General features: G+C 39.9%; 1 protein-coding gene across 1 annotated transcript; it reads right to left on the bottom strand.

The window, feature by feature from the left end:
- Positions 1 to 314: 314 nt before the first annotated feature.
- Positions 315 to 19,621, bottom strand: NIPAL1 (NIPA like domain containing 1). The gene is made up of 6 exons (XM_054582144.1): positions 19,576 to 19,621; positions 9,701 to 9,958; positions 7,979 to 8,035; positions 5,212 to 5,302; positions 1,579 to 1,739; positions 315 to 1,058 (listed from the first exon to the last, which is right to left on the bottom strand). Exons 1-6 carry the CDS (start codon positions 19,619 to 19,621, stop codon positions 448 to 450), a joined length of 1,224 nt encoding a protein of 407 aa, XP_054438119.1. The 3' UTR covers positions 315 to 447.
- Positions 19,622 to 21,891: the final 2,270 nt, after the last annotated feature.

Here is a 21,891-nt window from a genome sequence, read left to right as displayed (position 1 = left end):
CAGTTTTAATAATTTGAAACTATGACTCAACAGAGAATGATTGATACTCTGCTTATCAGCACACAGTTAAGTTCATCTACGAATCACTGTGAGACTAAGAAGAGCCGCCGCCAAAGGAATGAAGAGCCGCCTGGCCGGGCCACATATACTGTGACCAAAAAGAGATTATTCTGAGACTCAGCTAACTCTGCCTTCTTTTACACTTAGGAAATATTTCAAGTTTGTAGAAATGAGAAACAGCAGAAGACTTCTGGAGGACGATCAAAATCTTGATTCTCAAATGTGACGGCCAAAAATGCAGGCATTTTTATTTGGCTTCACATCTAAATTATTAGATAGAACTTTAAAAATGTCACCTTTCCTAGTTGTTCTTCCAAGAGCCAGGTATTCCTTCTCCTCTCCTACTGTCTCTTATTGGTTCAAGTTCAGGGTCTTTAGAGTCTTTGATCATTCATTAGTCCTGCTAAACAAGGTAATGTCGTCCTCATATCCCGAGTTTGAACATTCTATATTCTCGAGTAAGACGTATTTGTCTTCATTTCCGTTCAGAGAGAGGACTTCTTTCTGAGTAGTAGATGTCAGGTCACTCCATGAAATGTCGGTGTTTTTAAAAGCATGTAGAAGGAAGATGCCATTGATAATGGTGAAGAACCCACTCAGGGTCCCAATGATATCTCCAGCCTTCATGCCGTACCATTCTTGGAATAAGATGGCGGAGCACGTTACTACCATGGACGTAAAGAACACATAGTAAATGGGGGTCACAAGAGATGTATTAAAGGTGTCCAGTGCCTTGTTGAGATAGTTAATCTGTGTCATCACTGAAAGCACAAGTACAGCCAACAAAATAAAGACCAGGGGATGCTTGTAAACTGGCTTCCATTCCAAAAGTTCCTTGATGGCAATTCCCAGGCCCTTGACAGAAGAAACTGAAAATGCTCCAATCAATGAACAGATTGAAATGTAGACCAATATGTTGGTCTGTCCTTTCTTGGGAGCCACGATCAAAATAAGCACCAAGGCGATCACAGTAATGATCACAGCAAAGGAAATGAATCCTGTTAGGAAGAGAAAAGAACTAGACTTCAGAAAATGCTCAGAGGATCATGTCTTTGTGACAGCTTATTAGTCATGAGTTTAGAAGAACAGGTGTTTTAGATAGAGAAGTGGGATTAAATTTTTTTAAAAATTTAAAAATTTTTTACTGCATAGTTCTCGATATTTTAAAAAGGACTTTTCCCAAAATATCATTTGAATCTCAGAGAACACTATAAAGTATGGCAGATATTGTCTGATTGAGTTCTTATTCTCAGAGAGAGAAAGTAGTCAAATTTGGGTTGGAGCACAAGTCTTTCGCCTCTCCTCTCCCCACCCTTTCCTTTCATTATGTAGCGGGGAAGCAGGGGCACAAAAGCAAGCTGTGCCACCTTCTCAGAAGACTTGTAATGCTCAGCGAAACCTCGGTCAGAACCCATGACTCAGCTTGCAGGAAGCCTACTACAATATTATTACAAATTCATTTGATGAAGAGAGAAAGTGGAGCAGAATTTGAGTGTTTCTTTTGATTGAATCACAGACCTGGGTCTCTCAATTTCATTTCCATTTCATGCAAAGAAGCGACTTCCTCTTCTTGTGGGGCATGGATAACCATCACAGTTGACCCCAATATACTTAATATGCAGCCTATTTTCCCATGAATGTTCAAGTGCTCATTTAAAAAATAGGAAGACAATATTGCACTGTTGGGAGAAGAAAAATAAATCACTCTTGTTCAATTACCTTTTGACTTTTAGCAGCTCAGCAGTCACACTGTGGTATGTGCAACTCTGTATTCCAATCAACTGATTTGTATATGCTACATGACACTAAAAACCCTGATTAGCATTAAAACTCAGAAATGGTGGTCAATCAAATCTGCTTAATTGCTTTTCTATCTAAAGAGTTAAAATCGACATTCTATGTCCCTCTAAACTTCCTATGACCTTCTAAAGAGGACCCACTCGATCCATTTTCAATTTTCCCACCTTTCACATCTTACTGGCATGATACATTTAGAATTCTTGTGCTCATGGCAGCTTCAAAGAAAGTTATATGCCTAAAGAAGAATTACTCAGCTCACAGCTGATATTTAGCTAGTTCACATAAATAAATCATATGGGTTGTCAAAATATTGAAGTATTTCCTTACTAACTGCCACTGAGCTGATACTGTCACCTATCCAATCTACTTTGGTTGCCATGATCTCAGGTAGTTCCACATTGGCACTACCATGGACACCAGGCCATGCCATCCTGATGCTTCACCAGTACATATGCTGTGGTTCCTACACACCTGTAATGTCCTGGTATTACCCATTTGCACCCCAGACTGGTCAATTAGCAGGTGCTTTCTAAAAGTCGCCCTCGTGTGGCCACTTGTGAGGTCTACAGCCTCAGGGAAAACGCTGCTGCTACTACTAATAGCTATCATTCATCTTGTTGATAGTGTTCTAGTGCTTTATGTGTACCAACTCTTTGAATTCTCAAAACAATCCTACAAAGAAGGTGAAAAGAAGGGGGTAGGCCTAGTCATAATCTTTCTACTAGAGGCTGATAGTGAATGGAGACAAAAGGAAAAGAAAACAAACAAGTTGTTTAGCTACAAAATAAGTGTTCATGCGTGCACTGAACACATTCATTTGGATCATAATAAAGGCCATCTCAGAAATATTAGACCCACATTCTATAAATGGGAAAATTATTCCTGTTTCCAGTACTAAAAGAAACCAAGCAAGCTCCAAACAGAAGTAATCAGGAAACAATGTAAGGCTTTTAGCCAGAGTTGAAATTTAACCAAACATTATGCTTTTTAAAATTACTGTAACAGACTTCTGATCAAGGTGGAGGCATAGGCAGACACACTTTGACTCCTCAAGCAATCACAAGAAGAATTACAACTAACCTCAAAACAAATAACACCCAGAACTGCCAGAAAATTGAAGTGTATGGAAATCTGACAACCAAGGATTTAAAGCCAGATTCATCCAGATGAGTAGGAGAGGTGGAGAAGCAGAGTTGGGGTGGAGAGGTGAGGAGACGTGGTGTGGCACAGAGAGGTGGTCATGCCAGTAGGACAGGCAGTCCCACATCCATGTGCAGTGGATAAAACTCGGGAGCGATACCAGCGCCAGGCCAGACCACACAGCCTAGGGTTCCAGTGCCAGGAAGATAAAGCCCCAAAACTTCTGGCTGTAAAATGCAGTGGGGTGGGGGCAGCGGAAGAAACACTGGTTTCTCAGCAGAGTCCGTTTAAAGGGCCCACATGGACTTAGAACAGATGTAAACCCACCCACTCTTGCATTCACCACCAGGGCAACAGTTGGAAGGGTGCCAGTTGCATACGGGAAGTGGATAAAATGACTGGAAATGGGGTGCGTGCTAGGTAAACTTCCAGAAGCCAGGTAGCTGCACTGCCCCTCCCTGGGCCCTTCCCACACACAGAGACACAAAGCTGAGAAGTGGGTTGCCTCATCCTGGCGAATACCTAAGGCTCTGCCCCATTCAACTTATCTGGTGTACTAAGACCAGGAGTCAAAGCAGCTCTACCTAATACATAGAAACAAACACAGGGAGGCTGCCAAATTGAGGAGACAAAGAAATATGGCCCAAATGAAAGAACAGAACAATACCTCAGAAAAAGAACTAAACAAAATGGAAATAGCCAACTTATCAGATGCAGAGTTCAAAACACCGGTAACCAGGATACTCGAAGAACTCACTGAGTATGGCAACAACATAAGGGAAGAAACGAAGGTTGCACTAAGTGAAATAAAGAAAAATCTACAGGGAATCAACAGTGAAGGGAAGGAAGCTGGGATTCAAATCGATGATTTGGAACATAAGGAAGAAATAAACATTCAGCCAGAACAGAAAGAAGAAACAAGAATTAAAAAAAATGAGGATAGTAGAGAAGACTCTGGTACATCTCCAAATGTGCCAACATCGGGGCTATAGAGCTGCTAGAAGAAGAGGAAGACCAAGAAATTGAAAACTTATGTGAAAAAATAGTGAAAGAAAACTTCCGTAATTTGGTGAAGGAAACAGACATACAAGCCCAGGAAGTGCAGTCTCCCAAACACAATGGATGCAAAGAGGCCCATACCAAGACACATCACAATTAAAATGCCAAAGAGAGAATCTTAAAAGCAGCAAGAGAAAAGGAGAGAGTTACCTACAAAGGAGTTCCCACAGGACTATAAACTGATTTCTCAAAAGAAACTTTGCAGTCAAGAAGGGACTGACAAGAAGTATTCAAATGATGAAAAGCAAGGACCTACAATCTAGATTACTGTATCCAGTAAGCTATTGTTTGCAATGAAAGGGCAGATAAAGTGCTTTCCAGACAAAGTAAAGCTAAAAGAGTTCACCACCACCAAGCCAGGATTGCATGAAATGTTAAAGGGACTTATTTAAGAACAAGATGATCAAAACTATGAACATTAAAATGACAACAAACACACAACTATCAACAACTGAATCTAAAAAACAAACAAACAAAAAATAAGCAAAAAACCAAACCAGGAACAGAGTGATAGGTATGGAGATCATTTGCAGAGTTATCAGCTGGGAGGAGAAGGGGAAAGAACAGGGGAAAAGTGCAGGATTAAAAAGCCTAATTTGCAGGAACATAAATAGATGGGGAGGTTAAGAATAGCGTAAGAAATAGAGAAGCCAAAGAACTTATATGCGTGACCCATGGCCATGAACTAATGGGGGGGATTGCTGGAGGGAAGGGGGTACTAGGTGGAGGGGGGCAAATGAGGAAAAACTGGCACAACTGTAATAGGATAATCAATAAAATATACTTAAAAAATAAATAAAAGTCTTGTAACAGCCATGGTCATTAACCACTATCACAACAGAGGGAACTGAAAGAGCTGTGGCAATCGGATCTGGTGAGAAAGGAAAAAGTCTGCTGTTGAACTGTCACGAATATAACACACTATTACTTTATGTTGGCAGGAACCCAGGTTCACTCTCTTACAGGTTTTCTAAATAACAATTGGCAATCTATTTCCTATTTCTACTCTGATTTATTATGTCATCTTCTCAAATTATTTTGCAATTTTTAAATTTTGTTTTGAGATATGCTTAGCACTGTTTTTCTTGTGGGATTAAGTTTATCATGGTTTCCAAGTCCCTGTAGCAGCCAAGCCCCTTCTTGCTCACATACCTTATGAGAACACTCAGTGCGCCCAGTGGCGTGACCAAGGTGGCAGGTGCGAAAGCATAAGCTGCAAAATTCGCAGCCTCTCCTGCTCCCACTGGAAAGCAAGCAGCAATATTACTATAAAATACGAACTTATTTGTCAGGAGAAGAAAACAAATGACAGATGCAAAAAAAAAAAAAAAAAAAAAAAAGGAGTAGACTTTTAGCCCAAAGACACTGACAGACTGAGTGAGAGGAAGTAACTTTTTTTTTTTTTTTACGGATGGAGGAGGGTTGGTATTAGGAATGCAGATAAACTGTAATTACCTGGTGATACAAGCTCAACTAATGCTTGAAGATTTTAGTTATTTCAATACCAGAAACATATATATCACTCTGATGAGATCTAGTAGAGGTGGCTTTGGAGTAAGCAGGGAATGATTCCATTTGCTGAAAAATACCTACTGTTATGCAAATTAACAACAACAAAAAATACTTGTAAAATTGGAATGCTTTGTATAGATCTACTGCGCAGGCCAGGGACAGCCAGACTCACCCACCAAGGACCCATGTGGTCAGGCATCAATTGCAGATAACCTACAAGCATGTAACACTATCTTAGTAGCTCAGCAGGAGCCAAGCATCTGTTTTAAAGTTGTAACAATGTGCTCCAGCAATCCCTATCTTATCTGAGGAACTTGAAACTTCCATGAGATACTGTGGTGCAAATAGCTTCTACAGGGAGAGAAAATTCCTCCAACAGCTGGGCCCTCCAACTGAGGCCAAATTATTCTCACAGGTTAGAATTGAACACTTGCCCATGGAATGTAGTGTTTCACGCTGGCAAACTACGCCAAACAAACTTATTGTACAGAAAGCTCTGGAACAGATAAAAGCCACCAGTATGGTTTTTCTTTTTCCCTCTGGCCACTATGCCCCAGCCCCACTGCCCCAAGTCAAAGCTGCAGGAGTACTTATCTTTAGGGAAACATAAGACAAATAGAAACAATTAGGAGACTGCTCTCATAAGAAGGGCACTGGCTGCTTTCTTAGAGTATTAAGCACTCTTGAACACTTTATATTTTTATCTTTATACATGGCTTTCCAGGAAAATATTGATTTCATATTTAAAGGACTGGATGTCTGTCACTAGATAAAAATCTCTAATGTTGAAGACATGCTTTCTCTCTTCAATATTGGCATAAACTTTGTACGTGATGAGAATAAAATTCTAAACGTAGCCATATAATATTCTCCTTATGTTTTCATTCTCTTGTGTGGGTAGAGGATGGGAAGACTCAAGAGAAAAGCACCATCTGAATATCTACCTGGAATCTTCCCACTACAGTCCTTGTCAGCTTTTATTCAAATGAAGTAAGAAAACAGGTACGCAAACACGGAAGAAATTGAAGGGCTATACAAATTTAAATTATTTTTATTCATCATCGTTTTAGATTCCATCCTTTGTTAAACCATTTCAGTTCCTATAGTTCTTTCCTATAACAGGACCTCACAAATACTGCAATGGTGTGGATAATAAATGGAAGTTTTAAGGCTTCTGGTTGCTGAGGGAGATGACTAGCAAGTGCTGTGAACTACAGTTTATGATGTCCTTTCTCGGGAAGTTTTAGCTTTGGGATTTAAGAAAGTTGAGAGGAGCTGGGAGGGTGATAGAAGACTGCGAAGGTGCCGTCATATTTGGATATGACCTTAGCATGGAGGAAGGGCTGTCACACCCTGCAGATGCCCCATGTAACCCTCAGAGCAAGCCTCGGACGGAGCGCATGCTGACAACCTCCGTCGCCGCTTCATGTCAGCAGTTTTCAACCCTTTTCATCTCATGGCACACGTTAACCAATTATTAAAATTTAGCAGCACGCCAAAAAAATATACATTTTTGCCAATCTGGCCAAAAAATATGTAATTTTGATTCATTCGCCATGGATGGATACAGTTGTGTTAGCCGTTGTCATTTCTTATTTGACAATCTAAGGGAAAAGAGGCCAGTGCCTCTAAGTTAGTCAAGTATTGCAAGTTTAAAAATTTCTTTTCTTTTCTTTAAAGATTGTATTTATTTCTTTTTAGAGAGAGGGAAAGGGAGAGAGGAAGAGAGGGAGAGAAAATTCAATGTGTGGTTGCCTCTCGTGTGTCCCCAACTGGGGACCCAGCCTGCAATCCAGGCATGAACCCTGACTGGGAATCAAACCAGCGACCTGTTGGTTTGCAGGCTGGCGCTCAATCGACTGAGCCACAGCAGTCAGGGCAAGGTTTTAAAAATTCTTGCAGGAGGCACACTGGTTGGAAATTACTGCTTTATTTGTCCAGCACTAAGTAGCCAGAAGGAACATTAATTTATCCATGCTTTGGTCCTGGCCAGGAAATTGTACCCATTCCTTAGATAATGTACCCCTTCCTTAGAAAACATGCAGCTAGAAAAGTCCCAAGTTCAAATTCAGAGCTAGGAATTTGGGGGGGGGGTGCATTTTCTTCCGTTGTTATAGAGAATGTAATAAGAGAAGGAGCAGTTCATGCTAAAATATAATATTGCAAATGTGAACTTTGCCCTTTGCATTCCAGGACAGTATTGAGAACATGGGAGGGGAGGAGGGTAAAAACTTAATTTTAAATACATATGGCATCTTATATATAAGACAATATGTTATATCTGCAAAAAAAAAATTTCTGGACTTAGATGCCATCTTTACTAGGAAGCTGAATTAATCAATTTTGAACAATTCCATGTAACTTATCATTTTACAAGTAAACGCTACTCTTAGCATTAAGGACTTACTTGAGAGGAGTCCTGCCCACCAGAGCCATTCCTTGAGGTAAGAATGTCCACCTTGACCTAGGAAAATAATAAAAATTAAAATTAAGTCATGAAGTGAAGGAAGAAGATTTGGAGAATTGATTTCTATACTAGAATATAGCTGCAAAAGGCAAGCATTAAATCCAAGTCAGTATATCTAGTCTTTTAGCTTATTTACTTGGCCATTTCCAAAGATTTTCCAATACTTTCTATTATATTTTGAAAATTTTTACCTAAGTTATTTCCTTTTTAGTTTAGGTGTTTAGTTAAAGATGTTTCCATATAGAATTTTATTTTTTGTCAATCCAGATAACCTCTTCCTTTACATAGAATAGTTTCTTCCTTTATCTTTATGCTTAGAAAGGCCTTCTTTTAGTTTTCTTTTTTCTTTTTTTAAGATTTCATTTCAACTCTAAACTATGTAGAATTAATTTGGATGAATGGTATAAAGTTGAACTTTTATATTTTTCTCCTCTAATTTTTGACAATTTTCTCAATACTTTTGATTTAATAACACATCCTTTCTCCAGTGAATTAAAATACCACTTAAAAAATCACACATTAAATTGTTGTATGTACTCAGGCCCCCTTAAAAGTTTTTAATTATCTTTTATTATTTTTATCTTTTTTAAAAATGCCAGTACCAAGCTGCTTTAATTAGAATAGCAGCATAGCATGCTTTATTTCTGATAGTGCAAATCTCCATTCAATAGCACTGTTATAAACGTGTTTGCACAATTTGTAGTCATTTATTTTTCCATATGAACCTTAGAATAATATTTAGGTCTGTTATAATATTACTCTTGATAAGAATGAATATGAAGTTCATGGTTAATGAAGGGTAGTCAAGCAGAGCAACTCAGCATGTGAAATGTCAGTATTAACAGCAACCTAATTCTGTTGCTATCCATTTGATTTAACAAATATTTACTCGGTGGCAAACACTATGTTAGGGAAGACTCCTGTTCTTGTGACTCTACTATCAGTAAACAAGTAAACCCGTTAACAACAAGTAAATAAACAATAAATGTACAATGACGAGTTATTCTAGGTGCAGTGAAGGAAACCATTAGTGCAACGGCAGAAAACAGCAGAGCATGCTGGTGCAGACGACCTTCCCAGAGGGAAAGGCCCAGGAAGGCCTTGCTGGGGTGATCGTATTTAAGCTGAGACCCCAAGGATGAGTCAGACAAACGATGGTCAGGGAGGAAAGAGCGCTAGGCCAAGGGGAAAGACGCTGAGGTGTGAAAGAACTCAGTATATTCCAGGAGCCAGAGAAAAGTAAGTGACTGGGAGCGTAGCAGAAGATGAAGCTGGGGAAGTAGCAAGGGCCAGTTTGTGCAGGAGGTCAGAGGTCGTGGAAGATGTCAGATTGGATTCTGAGCACAAAGAAAAGCCACTGATGTGTTTCAAGCAGGACAGTAGTGTGATCTGATTTTGACTCCTGAAACAGCAGAACAGGGTTATGAAGAGGAGAACCCATACTACACTCTAAACCTCTTGAAGCAAGAATGTTAGGCTCTCCATAAGAGAGACGCAGCTGGCTCAAACCTGGAAACTGCTGAGAAAAGAACTGCGGAGAATGGAGACAGAAGAAATGACACACGAAGACAGTAAAATATTATTGCTGTAGCATTATCATCTTACAGTAGGATTATTTCTGCAGTTAGAAACTTGAATTGGTTAGTTGCATTCGTGTCTTACCAGCTCTAGTAACGCCTTTGTTGGCCAGTTGCAAAAGGCCCTTCTTTTTTAATATGAAGCTGGAGCCAATAAAAATACTGGAACTTACTGCCAGTACCAGGCCCACATAAAGGCTGTATTTGTTTTCTACATTTGCAGGAATGCTCAAGTTGGAATTCAGGTCCCTGTAGAGGACAGGAGCCACGAGCAGTTGCGACACGTTGGTGATCTCACACCAAGCCTGGGAGGAGTTCGGACACACCAAGGACAGCACGTAGCCTGGGGAAAAGGGAAAAAGGAAAAGTCAACAAACGGAAGGTGGATGCCTTCAGGTTCACTCTCCTGCAACCGAAAGAAACTTGAGTGAATGGTACCGGAACACCGTTTTTCAATTGCATGAAGGGAAAAGTACCTAGTAGGTGGTCCACAGACTGGTGGACATGTTCAGTTTGGCTCACACAGGATATTCAAATTTTTTAAAAATTTGTTTAGTTGTCATCATCTAAGTATGAGAGATTGTGCATGAAAGTCTGGATTTCTCTTATAAATTGGAAAATCTTGGCAATACTTGGTTCTTTGTTTTAGAAAAACAGTAACCTACTCCAGCAGCCGGTAGCTGTTTAGACCGGCTTACGCTCAGAAATTGATCACAGTCCCCCCCCCCCCCCCACCCATGCCGCCCCTCCGTATTCTCAGCCTGTCTCCTGGGAAGCAGTTCTGCGGCATCTCAGCCTGTCTCCTGGGAAGCAGGGAAAGGGCATGGCAACCCCAGGGGTGTAGATATCGCCATGCCATAGGAAATTCATCTAACGCATTTGGTGGGCTATGAATTATGCGCTTCAGAAAAGTGTTTAAAAGTGGATTTCATTTTCTGTAGCACTTTGCCTGAAGAGAATAATTTTTCAAGTCTACGTATTCCATCTTCTCCTAAGTAAAACAGAATCTCAGAGAAAAATGAATTAAACACAGATAGGCTTCTTTTTAGAATAGGATTCCAATAAGCATGTAAATCTATTGAACCAGACCCAGTATTGGATAAATACCTTGGAATTTTGAGGCTAAACACTAAAAGGCAAAATTGAAATATTTTAAGCTATATAACAAAATTTTTATAATCTGTTCTCCACTTGAAAAGCTGTCAGCAGGTGGCATTGTGACTAGATTTTCTGAGTGTCTACTCAACTTTTTCTTTCATTCTAAAGCTATATTTTCCAATTATAAATTACCCTAAACAAAAATGGGGCAAAGAAAAATGAATCAAGTATAATTCTAGAATTCAATAATAAAATCAGTTTTACATCTCAAAAATCTTACAAAAACATAATGAAAACAAAACAAAATAACAAAATCAGTTTGATCAAATGATGTCTTAGCAACAAAACTTTAATTGGATGTATGCCTCCCCAGCAAAATATTATGAAGTCATGTGAATCTTACCAGATACAAAGTGAAGAAACAACCATAAAGTTCAGATCTAGAAAAAGGTAAAATGATTGAACTTAAGCTGTTTATGATTATTATTTCATTTACCTCTGCAACTTAAAAATCAATCAACTTTGATTCAGAGATATAGGTTAAATTCTGACAGAACTTCTAAATATTCTGAGGACAATTGTATTATTTCAAGGATATTCTATATCACTGACAAATTTTCTGTCAGGTTATTTTAGTACGAATTGCAGTGAATTTTCAAACAAGTTAGCCCTTAGTAATCTTGTTCTGGGCACTGTTCGTTTCATCGAAACCTCAGGAATGAGAAGTAATTTTTAGTAGTAAGAACTTCTATTGGCTTAACTCCTGAGAAAACACGTGACTTGACTTTCCAGTGAATTCCACGGCTGCATTGGTGTCACTTACTATGCAGTTAACCATTCCAAAACTTCATCTCTGAAAACAATGTGGGCGGATCTCATTCCAGTGAAACAATATTCCTTTTAAGCTGTTGACATAGCAAAATGTTTCCAACATTTTAGGAGGTGTGGGGGCAGAGGTTGATAAGGGAGAACGAATAATCTTTGTTGCATTCTGCAAGTTCTCATTGTAAGTGGCAGACATCAAGTCTGCATGTTTTATGGCAGGAGAAATAATAAAAATCCTGTGTAGTTACTGACCTTAGAATTTACATTATTTTATGTTTTGAGTGTTTGTTAAGGAGAGAGCCAGCCTACAGCACGTGGGACTGAAGAAGGGAGTGGATGTCGAGTTGGTGGCCATGGAGCACAGGGCAGCAGGGGAGAGGTGGGGGAAATAGGATGGGTGGGCCAGCACTTCGCAGTGTTTCGGAGGAATCGGAGATGTGTGTGAGCAAAGCAGTCATACAGGGAATGGAATCCAAACTTGAATCAACATAGAAAAAGAAAGTCTATTACATTCATTATTTTTCATGTTAGTAGCCCTCTAAAGTGACTGTACCAATTTATACTCCTGCCAGCAGGGAGCATATATTGTTTTCAGAGATGAAGTTTTAGAATGGTTAACTGTTATTTATTTTTCTAAATATTGAGTGATCGATATTTAGGAAATATGTGTCAGTTATACAGAAAAACAATTCAATAGGAATCAACCACCCAATTTCAGAGATAAAACAGTACCTCTCAGAAGTAATGACCATACTGATTTTCTACTCAACTTCCCTTTGCTTAAAAAAAATCCCCTATATGATTATATCTTCAAATAATATATTGTTTAGTTTTTCCAGGTTTTGCACATATAACAATATAATTTTACAGTACACATTCTTTGGTGACTTTGTTTTTGAGATTTATTGATGCATATGATTGCAGGATTTGTTTTTTCCCCACTATTCTATAAAATCCCACTGTATGACTATCTCACGATTAATTTCTTTTTATTGTTGGTGAGCATTTGGATAATTTACATGATTTTTGCTTTTACAGACAGTACTGATAATTTTTCAATTATGTTGAATCATATGTAATTGATAGCTGAGAAATTCTTTTCCAGTTCCATTTGCATTTGAATTTTTTACTTATTGATATTCATTACAAAAAAGCAGTTTCATATGGTTCAACTTAATGCCTATCTTCGATGTAAAGGTGTGAAAGTTTACTTACATACAATTTAAAAACATCGTTACAGTTCCTATAGGAGTACATGGCTTTCCCCATAAGTTCTAATACTACGGATAATGATGGGCAGGTTGAGTAATCGCTCTTGGCTTCAGTTTCATTATCTCTAAAATGAGGGAGTTGGACTTGATTCTGAAGATGCCTTCTATAATTTAGTGGTTTCATTGTAAGCCAACTTTGTTTCAAGAGCAATTTATTGATGATCCTGATAGCTCATAAATGTTGTTGATGGACCAGCTCTAAACTCTTAGGCACTTGCAGTTGGAAGACATTTAAAAGAAACTGATGCCAGGATATTAAGTGACTTTCCAAAGTCGTGTAACTGCCCAAACCAAGGCCAAGGAACCCAATTCCCTGGCTAGTATGGTTTCTATTTCAGAAAAGTGAAAACACAAAGTACAAAAAAAGCCAGTTGAAAATTATTATTAATGTTTATACAAAGTGTTTTGAAAAATTTATTCAAGTACAATTTCCTTACAGAGATTAATTTAAACAGTTTCGTTTATCACATGAAATAGAATATCTGGTTTCTAAGAAGTCAGTGATTGCATAAAACTACATTTTTTTAAAAAACTACATTTTTAATCATTGCAAGATATTTTTAGTTTAAGAAAAATCATTGTTTCACTATCTGTTCTATGGGTTAGCTTAGATTTAGCAAATATTCACTCCCTTACCCTCATGATGTGAGCTGAGTATTCCTCCCCTAATGTTGGGGTGGAAGTGAGTTGGTGGCTAATGGGACATCAGCAGAGGTGATATGTGGAGAGAGTCTGGATTGCTCGTCTGTTTGGGTTTATCCTCTTGAATCTCTGTATTTATCAGGAATAGAACTTCCCTGGGGAGCTGCTGCCCCTTCAGCCTCAGCCCCACCATAAAAATACATGGAGCAGATCTGACCTCATCCCACTGTTACAGCAGTTAGTTACATAGTTATTAACAAAGGAAGGGAGCACAAATAAAATTAGACATTAAGCCTGATTAACTAGGGAGGAGCAGCTTCACACACCAGGGAATAGCAGCATCTTCTGCCAAAGGGACATAATCCCTGAATAGGCAGGAAAGACAGGCTTTCCAATTTACCCAGGGAACAACTGGACAGTTTCCTCAGGTTAACAGGGAGTGGGAGGTGGGTGGAGGGAGGAAAAACAGCAACAGGCAAATTTCTCTGCTGAGGTATGTGCAGTAGAAGAAACCAGATGACGGAGCAAAACTATGAGGCATGTGCAGTAGGAGCGAAAATGGCAACCATAAAGGGGAGGAATCTATCCTGGGAAAAAGACCAGAGCACAAGACCCCAGAAAATCCAGGAGAGGGACTGGATCATTCAAAGGAAAGCTTACTCTCATGCAACCCCAATGAAACACAATAGAAAAAAAGGCCCCTCTCCATAGCCCATGTATTCGCTCGCTCTCTCTTCAGCATCCACGCGGGCCGGAGTGCTGCTCCCACTGCAGGCCAGATGGGAATAGAGACTGCTGGACGACTGGGGCCTCAGAGGCCAGGCTAATGGTGTGGGGGCTCTGGGTCCTGGCCCTCCTCCTGAACTCGGGGGACACCAGTGTGGGCTTGTGGCGCTGGAGTCTGGACTTCTCCCACAAGAAGGAGCTGAGCTACCTGGTCATGGATGAGACATCAGGCATGGCGTACCTGGGGGTGGGCCTTTGCCACTATACCTCAAATACTCCTATGCGCATCTCCCTGAAATGCATTTCCTGCATACCTTGGAAGACTCCTACCTTCTCTAGCAACATCACAAAAAGAAGCTAAATTCAGCTGGACATGTAGCCTGATGCAAAGACACCCAGGTGAACTCAGTTTATATTAGTCAACCATCAGTGTAACTACAGACACATACGCAGGAATATACAGAGTGGGGCAAAGGTAGGTTTACAGTTGTGAGTATGTGAAACAGAGTTTATTGCTGTATTATTACTTACTAATTATTTTATTATTTTCCATACAAACAGCTCTAAACCTACTTCTGCCTTGCCCTGTATGACTGTTGTTTTAGCCACTGAAGTTTCAGTTGTGTGTTATGTAGCAATAGCTGACTGATATACCTGCCTGTTCATATTAACAAAGGAAAGAGTGGGTGAAATCTCTTTGTGCCCCCTGAATTTATTCTGCAGATATTAGCCAGTGTGAATCAGATTCTGTCACATCCCTGCTTAATTCTACCCTCTCTCTCCGGCCATGCTTTTTTATTGCAACTGTAGTAAAATCTAAACTCCCAATCCTGGGCTTTTTCCTAAGACTTGACATGGTTTGAATCTTGCACACCTCTGACATTATATTGCATTACTCTCTTTAACTCTCTCTCCAATTCTCTGAAGCAATACTAGTTGTCTTTTCACTCATTGACTCAACAAATATTTATTGACTATTATCTGTCAGGCACTTTCTAGAAGCTGGGGATACAACAGTGAACAAAAAAACATTTGTAGTCTCATAGTCATTCTAATGAGGGGAAATAAGATAGACAAATGAACTAATGACTACATAACATGTTGAGTGCCATGGAAAGCAGTAAAAGCAGCATAAAGAAATGCTTTTTAAAAAAACATTATATGGAAAGCCTCTCTGCTGAGTGTGAAAGCAAACATCTTGAAGCAGGAATTTGCTTACGGGGTTGGAGGAACTGCAACCAGCCAGGCTGGCTGGCTGGCTGGGGTCAGAGATCAGGTTGAAGAGTAGCAGGGGATAGGATCAGGTGAAATGAGCCTTTAAGTAAGTCAGTCCAGTCTTGTCATTTCATCTTCCCGAATTCTAGACTAGCTTCCCTTCTCATTCAGAAAAAATCCAAAATTATTACCACAGTTTATAAGGGCCTGCAGAATCCTGCCTCCAGCTACCTGTGCAACTTCATTCCCTATTATATATGTATTTTTTAGTTCCTTTCATAGGCCAGTTTCCTTCTCACCTTAAAACTTTAAGTAACCCTTATGTAGCTTGAGTAGTGAAATAGAGGCTGACACTGCTCATTGGCCTCCTTGTCACTGAGCTCTCTCTTAAAATGCCACCTCTGCCTTCCCCATCTAAAGGAACTTCTCGGTCAAGTTCCATCATATTGCCTTATTTAATACTACCAAACAAATTGCTTATATTTCAGTTATGGCTTTATATATAACAGCATCATATATCTGTATGGCTATTTCATTAATTCATTCAACAAAATAGTTGTTGAACACCTACCATGCAAGGTACTATGTTAGGTATTCATTGATTCAACACTTAGCAAATCCTTATTGAGCACTTCCTGTGTGCCATGCCCTGTTCTAGGAACTGGCAAGATAGTGATCAGCAGGGCAGGTGAACTGGTCTCTGCTCTCAGAGTTGATGGTTTCAGTGAGAGAACAAACAAACGAACAGGAATAAAGGGAACGGAATAGGGATGCGAAATAAAGAGCAAATTTTTAGCAGATTAAGAATGAGAAATAATTTTGAGCAAATTTGAAAATCAAGTCATAATAAACATATCTATATGTTAATGTTGATAGGGCTGGGGAGGAGCCCATTATTTCAATGAACTGAAATAAAACTGAAAAGATACTGTTGATTTTCTTTACAGTGAAATACCTGTATCCCTAAACAAAATCTCCCCAATATCAGTGTGTTTGGAAGCCAATAACTCTAAGAAGACTATTAACCATCAGACTTCCTACATAAACTGCTGTTTTCACTTTACAATCTGTATGTTACTAAACTTACTAAGTTGTTAAGATAAAATCCCCTTAAATTAATCACATGATTAAAGAATGAAGACGTAGGAAAGGAACCTAAATACTTCAATAACCATGCATGTATATCAAGATTTTTAAACTTTGATACAGTTCATATTAAATATTAAACTAAGCAATGAGCATGTTGTTTTCTGAACAACTTTTAGTGGACAATTTTTACTACCTTTAAGCACTTTTGAATTTTGGCACTTAGGAAAAATATGGAAGGTTGGAAAAACAGCTTGTGCTTTTAAACTTCTAGTAAAAATCTGGAGGAAATCTTTTTTAGTTACAGCAAATGCAGCTTGTCCTGATACTAAAAGTTGTGTTCATTTGGAATTTTGAGCAATAATGTATATGATATATTTTTAAAGAGTAAAATCTCAGAATCATTAAAATGTATACCACTGTACCAAGAGGCCAGAGAATGAGGAGGGGCACCTACAGAAAAAACAAAACAAAAACAAAAACAAAGGCCCAAATAATTTTGTGCTTAGTTTGACCACTAATTTTAAAACCTTATTCAATTTTCTGGGCCTTGGTTTCTGTATCTGTAAAAAGGATATAATGATTACCTAATAAACTCACAGAATTTAATATGTATGAGGGTAAACTGATATTTGTTTTTTGTTAACCTGTTTTGAAAGTTTAAGATTATATACATGAAAATGGTACATGTCCTAATCAGTACAAGATACAGCCAATTCTTGAAGAAGTGCACAGTTCCTTAATTTTCTCCTCTCAAAACCACAAAGACAGGCTGAATGAACTCTAAACACAACCTATGTCATTTTTCACTCTGGTCATTGACTGCACCCTGGGAAAGTGGCTCACACAAAGAAAAGTTTGAAAACCACTGGATCTCTCTCCTTCTGCAACTCTTCCAACTACCAGACCAGTTCATCTGTCCTTCGTGTCTCCTGGCACATAATCAGTTGGTGCATCATACATAGGTGCTGGAGGTATTTCTCATATTCTATTTTCATCAGGTCATATTTTTATGTTAATAAAGCTCTATTGGAGTTAAATTAAGATCTGTAGAATAGATAATATAAAAATCCTGAATAAAAACAACCCCTTCATATGTGTTTAAATTTATTTTTTGAGATAATTTTGGATTAGAAGGCCTTTTGAAGCATTTATTATTTTAAAAGTAAAAACCACACTAGGGGGTTAACTTTTTCTGTATGGAAGCACAACTGGAATGTTCTATCAGATCTTATGATAGACTTGTCATTTGGGTCTCAGCTCACGTAGGAGTCTTCTCTGTGTACTCAGTCTGAACACTCCAAGTCTCTCGGTACATTATCCATGACACTCACCGATGTTGTCCTTTTTTATTTATTTGTTTCTTGCATATCATCTCTCCTCTAGACAGTAAACTGCTTGGGAGCAGGGACCTGGTCCTAAAGTCTAGGACCAGGCTATCTTGCAAATTCCTGTGTATGAGACCCTAGGCCAAAGCCTGGCACGTGGGACTTGTTAAAATTGAGCCTTTACTTCATGTTAGGCTTCATATGTAATCCCACCTGCTTCTGTTCCTCAGAGCTGTAAACTGTAGGAATTATTCCCAATTTATAGATGAAGAAAGACACAAGGAGTCCTAATCATAGCTGAGAAGACTGATGCCAAAGCCTAGTCTCTTCGCACCACTTCTGACAATGTGGATTCTCTCAAGCCTTTCTCACCAGTCTCCCATACAATTAATTACCACAATTAATCACAGGTATTAAGACCTGAGCTTGAATATTTTTTTGTTGGAACTAAATGTATTAGCTAGCAAGGCAGGAGAAACATCCGGATGTTCAAAGAAGCTGGTGTAACCATACACCCTCCTTCAGTTCCTTGGGTAAACAAGGGTGGATGGGTTAGTAACAGTCTGACTTAAGGGTTTAGGAATTATTTAGACAAAGGTCACACAACATCACACTCTACGAAATCTAGATCCAGCTGCCTATGTAACCACTTCCAAAATCTTAGCTTTTGAAAAGACCGAATTATTCAGATATTTTCTCTTTCTTTGTGTCCCTTTTCTCCCTTGCCATAGTTTTGACTTTTGACTAGCTCACTGCCTAAAATCAACAACAACGAAAAACCCTCTCTGCATCAGGAGATAAGCAGGAGGGACCAAGAAGAGAGAAGACCGGGACAGTTGCCAGCAACTTCGGAAAGGTATATAGTTCTTGTCAAGTCCCTCACTGTCCTCTCCGTCCTTACATCCTCATCAGATAAATTAAACATTGTCTTTCTCTTTGAAACTGTGAAAACTGTCACAATTTCAGTTGATACACACCTTTCCTGTCATACCCACTGCCCCCATTTCTGTCCCCCGTCCCTTCTTTTACCCGGGCTCACACGCGCCTTGCGACACTCGAAAGCCTGCCAGTGTTGTAGGAACCTGGGGTCGGGTGGGGACGGAAACCGCAGCCAGCAAGCAGTGAGAAACCTGCAAATGACTGCACCCAGTTCCTGTCTCCTCTTGCCTCGGGCTCTCGCTTTATGCAGCCACGAAGTGAGTGCACTGGCGAGTTGGACGCGCCGGGGCAGGGGACGTTTTCATGTCGAAATAAGAGAGAAGTGGGCGGCCCAGGCGGGCCCAACGCGCTCCCCAGCGGTTCGAGGCGCCCGATCCTATACCTCGTTCTCGGAGCCAGCGCGTGGCGCCACACGGGACTCCCGCTGGGTTCCCGGGCACGCCCTCTGCCCACTGGGTGGTGTCTTGACCACGGGCTCTGGAAGTGAGTCTGAGTCAGTGGAAGCGTCTTACTCAGATCGTACTTGGGAATCTTTCCACAGCCTCCTGAGTTTCTGCGTCATGAGACTAAGCACACTGTAATTTAACTGCATCTGCCTCCCGGACCAGAGTGTGAGCCACGTATGTCTTATTCGACTGGTTCAGGCTTTCGCAAAGAGTCTGGCATATGGTAGGCACCAATAAGTAGTTGCTGCCTCGTTGGCTCGGTGACTGGCTGAATGACTGAATGTTAATACATGATGAATGAAGAGTCGCTAAGTATCCGGAACCGCCCACCCGCTCTCGTAGCCATCCAGATGCCAAGTCCCCTGGCTCGCGACAGACACTCACCTTCTCGGCAGGGCTCTCCGGGTGGAAGCCTCACCTCTCCCCTCATGTCCGCCAGACAGGACTTCCTGGGCGCAGGCAATCACTCCTCACCCGCCTGGTCTTCTCCTTATCCCCATAGACCCGCGTTCCCACAGCGGAGGCAGCGGAGTCCTAGGCTTTTGTGAGCTGACCCCGCCCCCGGACCGCCTCAGCCAATGGGGTTGGCTGAGTGGGGCCTCCGCTCAAGCCACGCCCTGACCTCCCAGGTGGGGTTGTAATTTTCGGCATCCCTCGTCTCTTTCGTGTGAGAGGCGGAATCGCCCACTGCTACTCCTGACGGCTGGTGGAGCTGTGCAGTGGCGAAGCACAGACACACCTCTCAGGGTGAAGGCGCCTCTCCGAGCTTGGAGGCCGCCGAGCCAGCTCTCAGAAATTTATGGAGTGTAGGCTGTGCTGAGGCCCCCTTCTGGCTCACGGCTGTCAAAATGTCTCCTGCTGCTAGATTCGGAGCTCTCTCTGTGTTAGCAGCTTCGTATGGAAGTTGCTGGCCACTGGGATTCTGCTCTGATTACCTTGCTAAAGTTTATTCCAGGGGCTTTAGAACAAACTGCCCTCCTGTCCTATTATGAGTTTCTCCCGTGGTCCTTCGACTTCGAACTCGCGTCCCTCAACCCTCCTTTTACTTAGTCATATAGGTAACTGCAATAAACCTCTAAAGGAAAGGCAGTGCTCAAACTGAAACGACTTATTCCTACAAAATAATACCAGTTCCCGTTTATGATATCTTGCCTTACCATTCATATGTGGGTACTTTAAATGTATTAACTCATTATATCTCAGAACATAGTCTATTAACCCCTAGTTTACAGAAGCAAAAAGTAAGGTTAGGTAACTTAACTAGTCAGTCAATGGAAGTCTTCGTAGCAGGTCATTATACAACATGCATAAGTACAATTCCTGCTGAAAAAACCCTCACCGCAGGAATGGGGAGCCTTTTTGCTCTGGGACCTCACTGAAGGAAATACCATCTGCTCACTTTATCTTTGCTCTAGGTAGTCATGAACAAACAGCGCTATTAACTTTATTACCTAAGAGGTTCATAGCAGAGGCTTTAATCTTGCTTTACTTGTTCTTCGGCTGATGAGAAGAGAGTTAACAATCAGTCAACATAATACAAGGCACGCACATTCACATGTGGGTGGCTTTGTGGAAAAGGAATAGGAGTGGAATAGGTAAAGATTGGAAGGGAGGGAGATCTATGCCGAATTTGGATAACAAGACTTAATACTTAGATTTATATTTAAGCATTTTGCTTAGACATCAGATTTGAAATTTTCACCTTTATCAAAGATTGGTGCTAATAGTAAACTTGATCTGAAGTATTACTTATTACTTACATATTTAACCTACACTTAAATTGCACTCATGCACTATTCTAAACGCTTTCAAATATTTGATTTTTAAGTCATCATAATAGATAGGTAATATTATTACCACCCTCCTCCCCCTTTACAGATAGGAAAGGGAGGTAGTTAGAGAAAGTAACTTGCCTATGGACACATAGTGAGTAAGTGGTAGAGCTGTGATGCTAAGGAAGTCTAGCTTCAGAGTCTGCGCTCTTAACCCATTTGCTAATTGGCTATTTTAAAAAGTAATTGGATAACTAAAAAAACTAAAACTGTACTTTTGAGGTGAATTTTTTAAAATAAAAATCAAATTTCATGTTCTTATTAAAAGTCTATTTTAGGTAGGAGGCACTTTGTTGTAATTCTTGTTTTTCCATTCCATAAATAAACAGAAAAACAGAAAATAATATTTAAATTTATTTAAGATCACTATTTTCTCAGTTTAAATGGTGCTTATCAGAACTTTACAATGTATTTTCCTTCACTGCTTGTTTGTAGATGACTTTGAATAATATGCCAATATATTGAATAGCGCCATAAACTGTCATGAAGTGACATTAATTTTGATGATTTTTATTCCTAATAGAAAGCATGGTATTTATTTAACTAAAAGAAGAACATTAAAAAATCTCCAACTAGTCTACTCTACAACTCTGGGAATATTTCTTTTTGACTCAAAGCTTAGAATTTGATAATAAGAGATCCTTTGAAACACCAGCTCCTGTTTTATTGGTCTTTATTTGTATAGACCCAGAGGTGATGGTCAAAACAAAGAACAACCTTTAGAATCTCAAGGCCTCAAGAGACAAGGCTACATGTTTTTTGAACAGTACTGAGGCTGAGAGGGTCCCTGTTGTGTGAGGCTTTAACCCTTCAGTTGCTAGATTGTGGAGAGGTCTAAGGTTCCTTGGTCAGGGATGGGGTGAATAAG

Source organism: Pteronotus mesoamericanus, unplaced genomic scaffold, assembly GCF_021234165.1.
Source record: "Pteronotus mesoamericanus isolate MK-2021 breed Mesoamerican mustached bat unplaced genomic scaffold, CSHL_Meso_final contig_68, whole genome shotgun sequence".
Classification (NCBI taxonomy): Eukaryota; Metazoa; Chordata; class Mammalia; order Chiroptera; family Mormoopidae; genus Pteronotus; species Pteronotus mesoamericanus.
Note: the sequence above shows the minus strand (reverse complement) of the source record. Positions and strands in the feature narration are given on the sequence as shown.

Bases quoted from the DNA above. Each gene is read 5' to 3' on its own strand.
- NIPAL1 (XM_054582144.1), bottom strand. From the start codon at position 19,621: ATGAGGGGAGAGGTGAGGCTTCCACCCGGAGAGCCCTGCCGAGAAG. The intron at 8,036-9,700 runs GTAAGACACGAA...TTATTTTCCTAG, and splicing joins CAAAGGCGTTACTAGAGCTG to GTCAAGGTGGACATTCTTAC. The intron at 5,303-7,978 runs GTAAGTCCTTAA...CTTGCTTTCCAG, and splicing joins GTGGGCAGGACTCCTCTCAA to TGGGAGCAGGAGAGGCTGCG.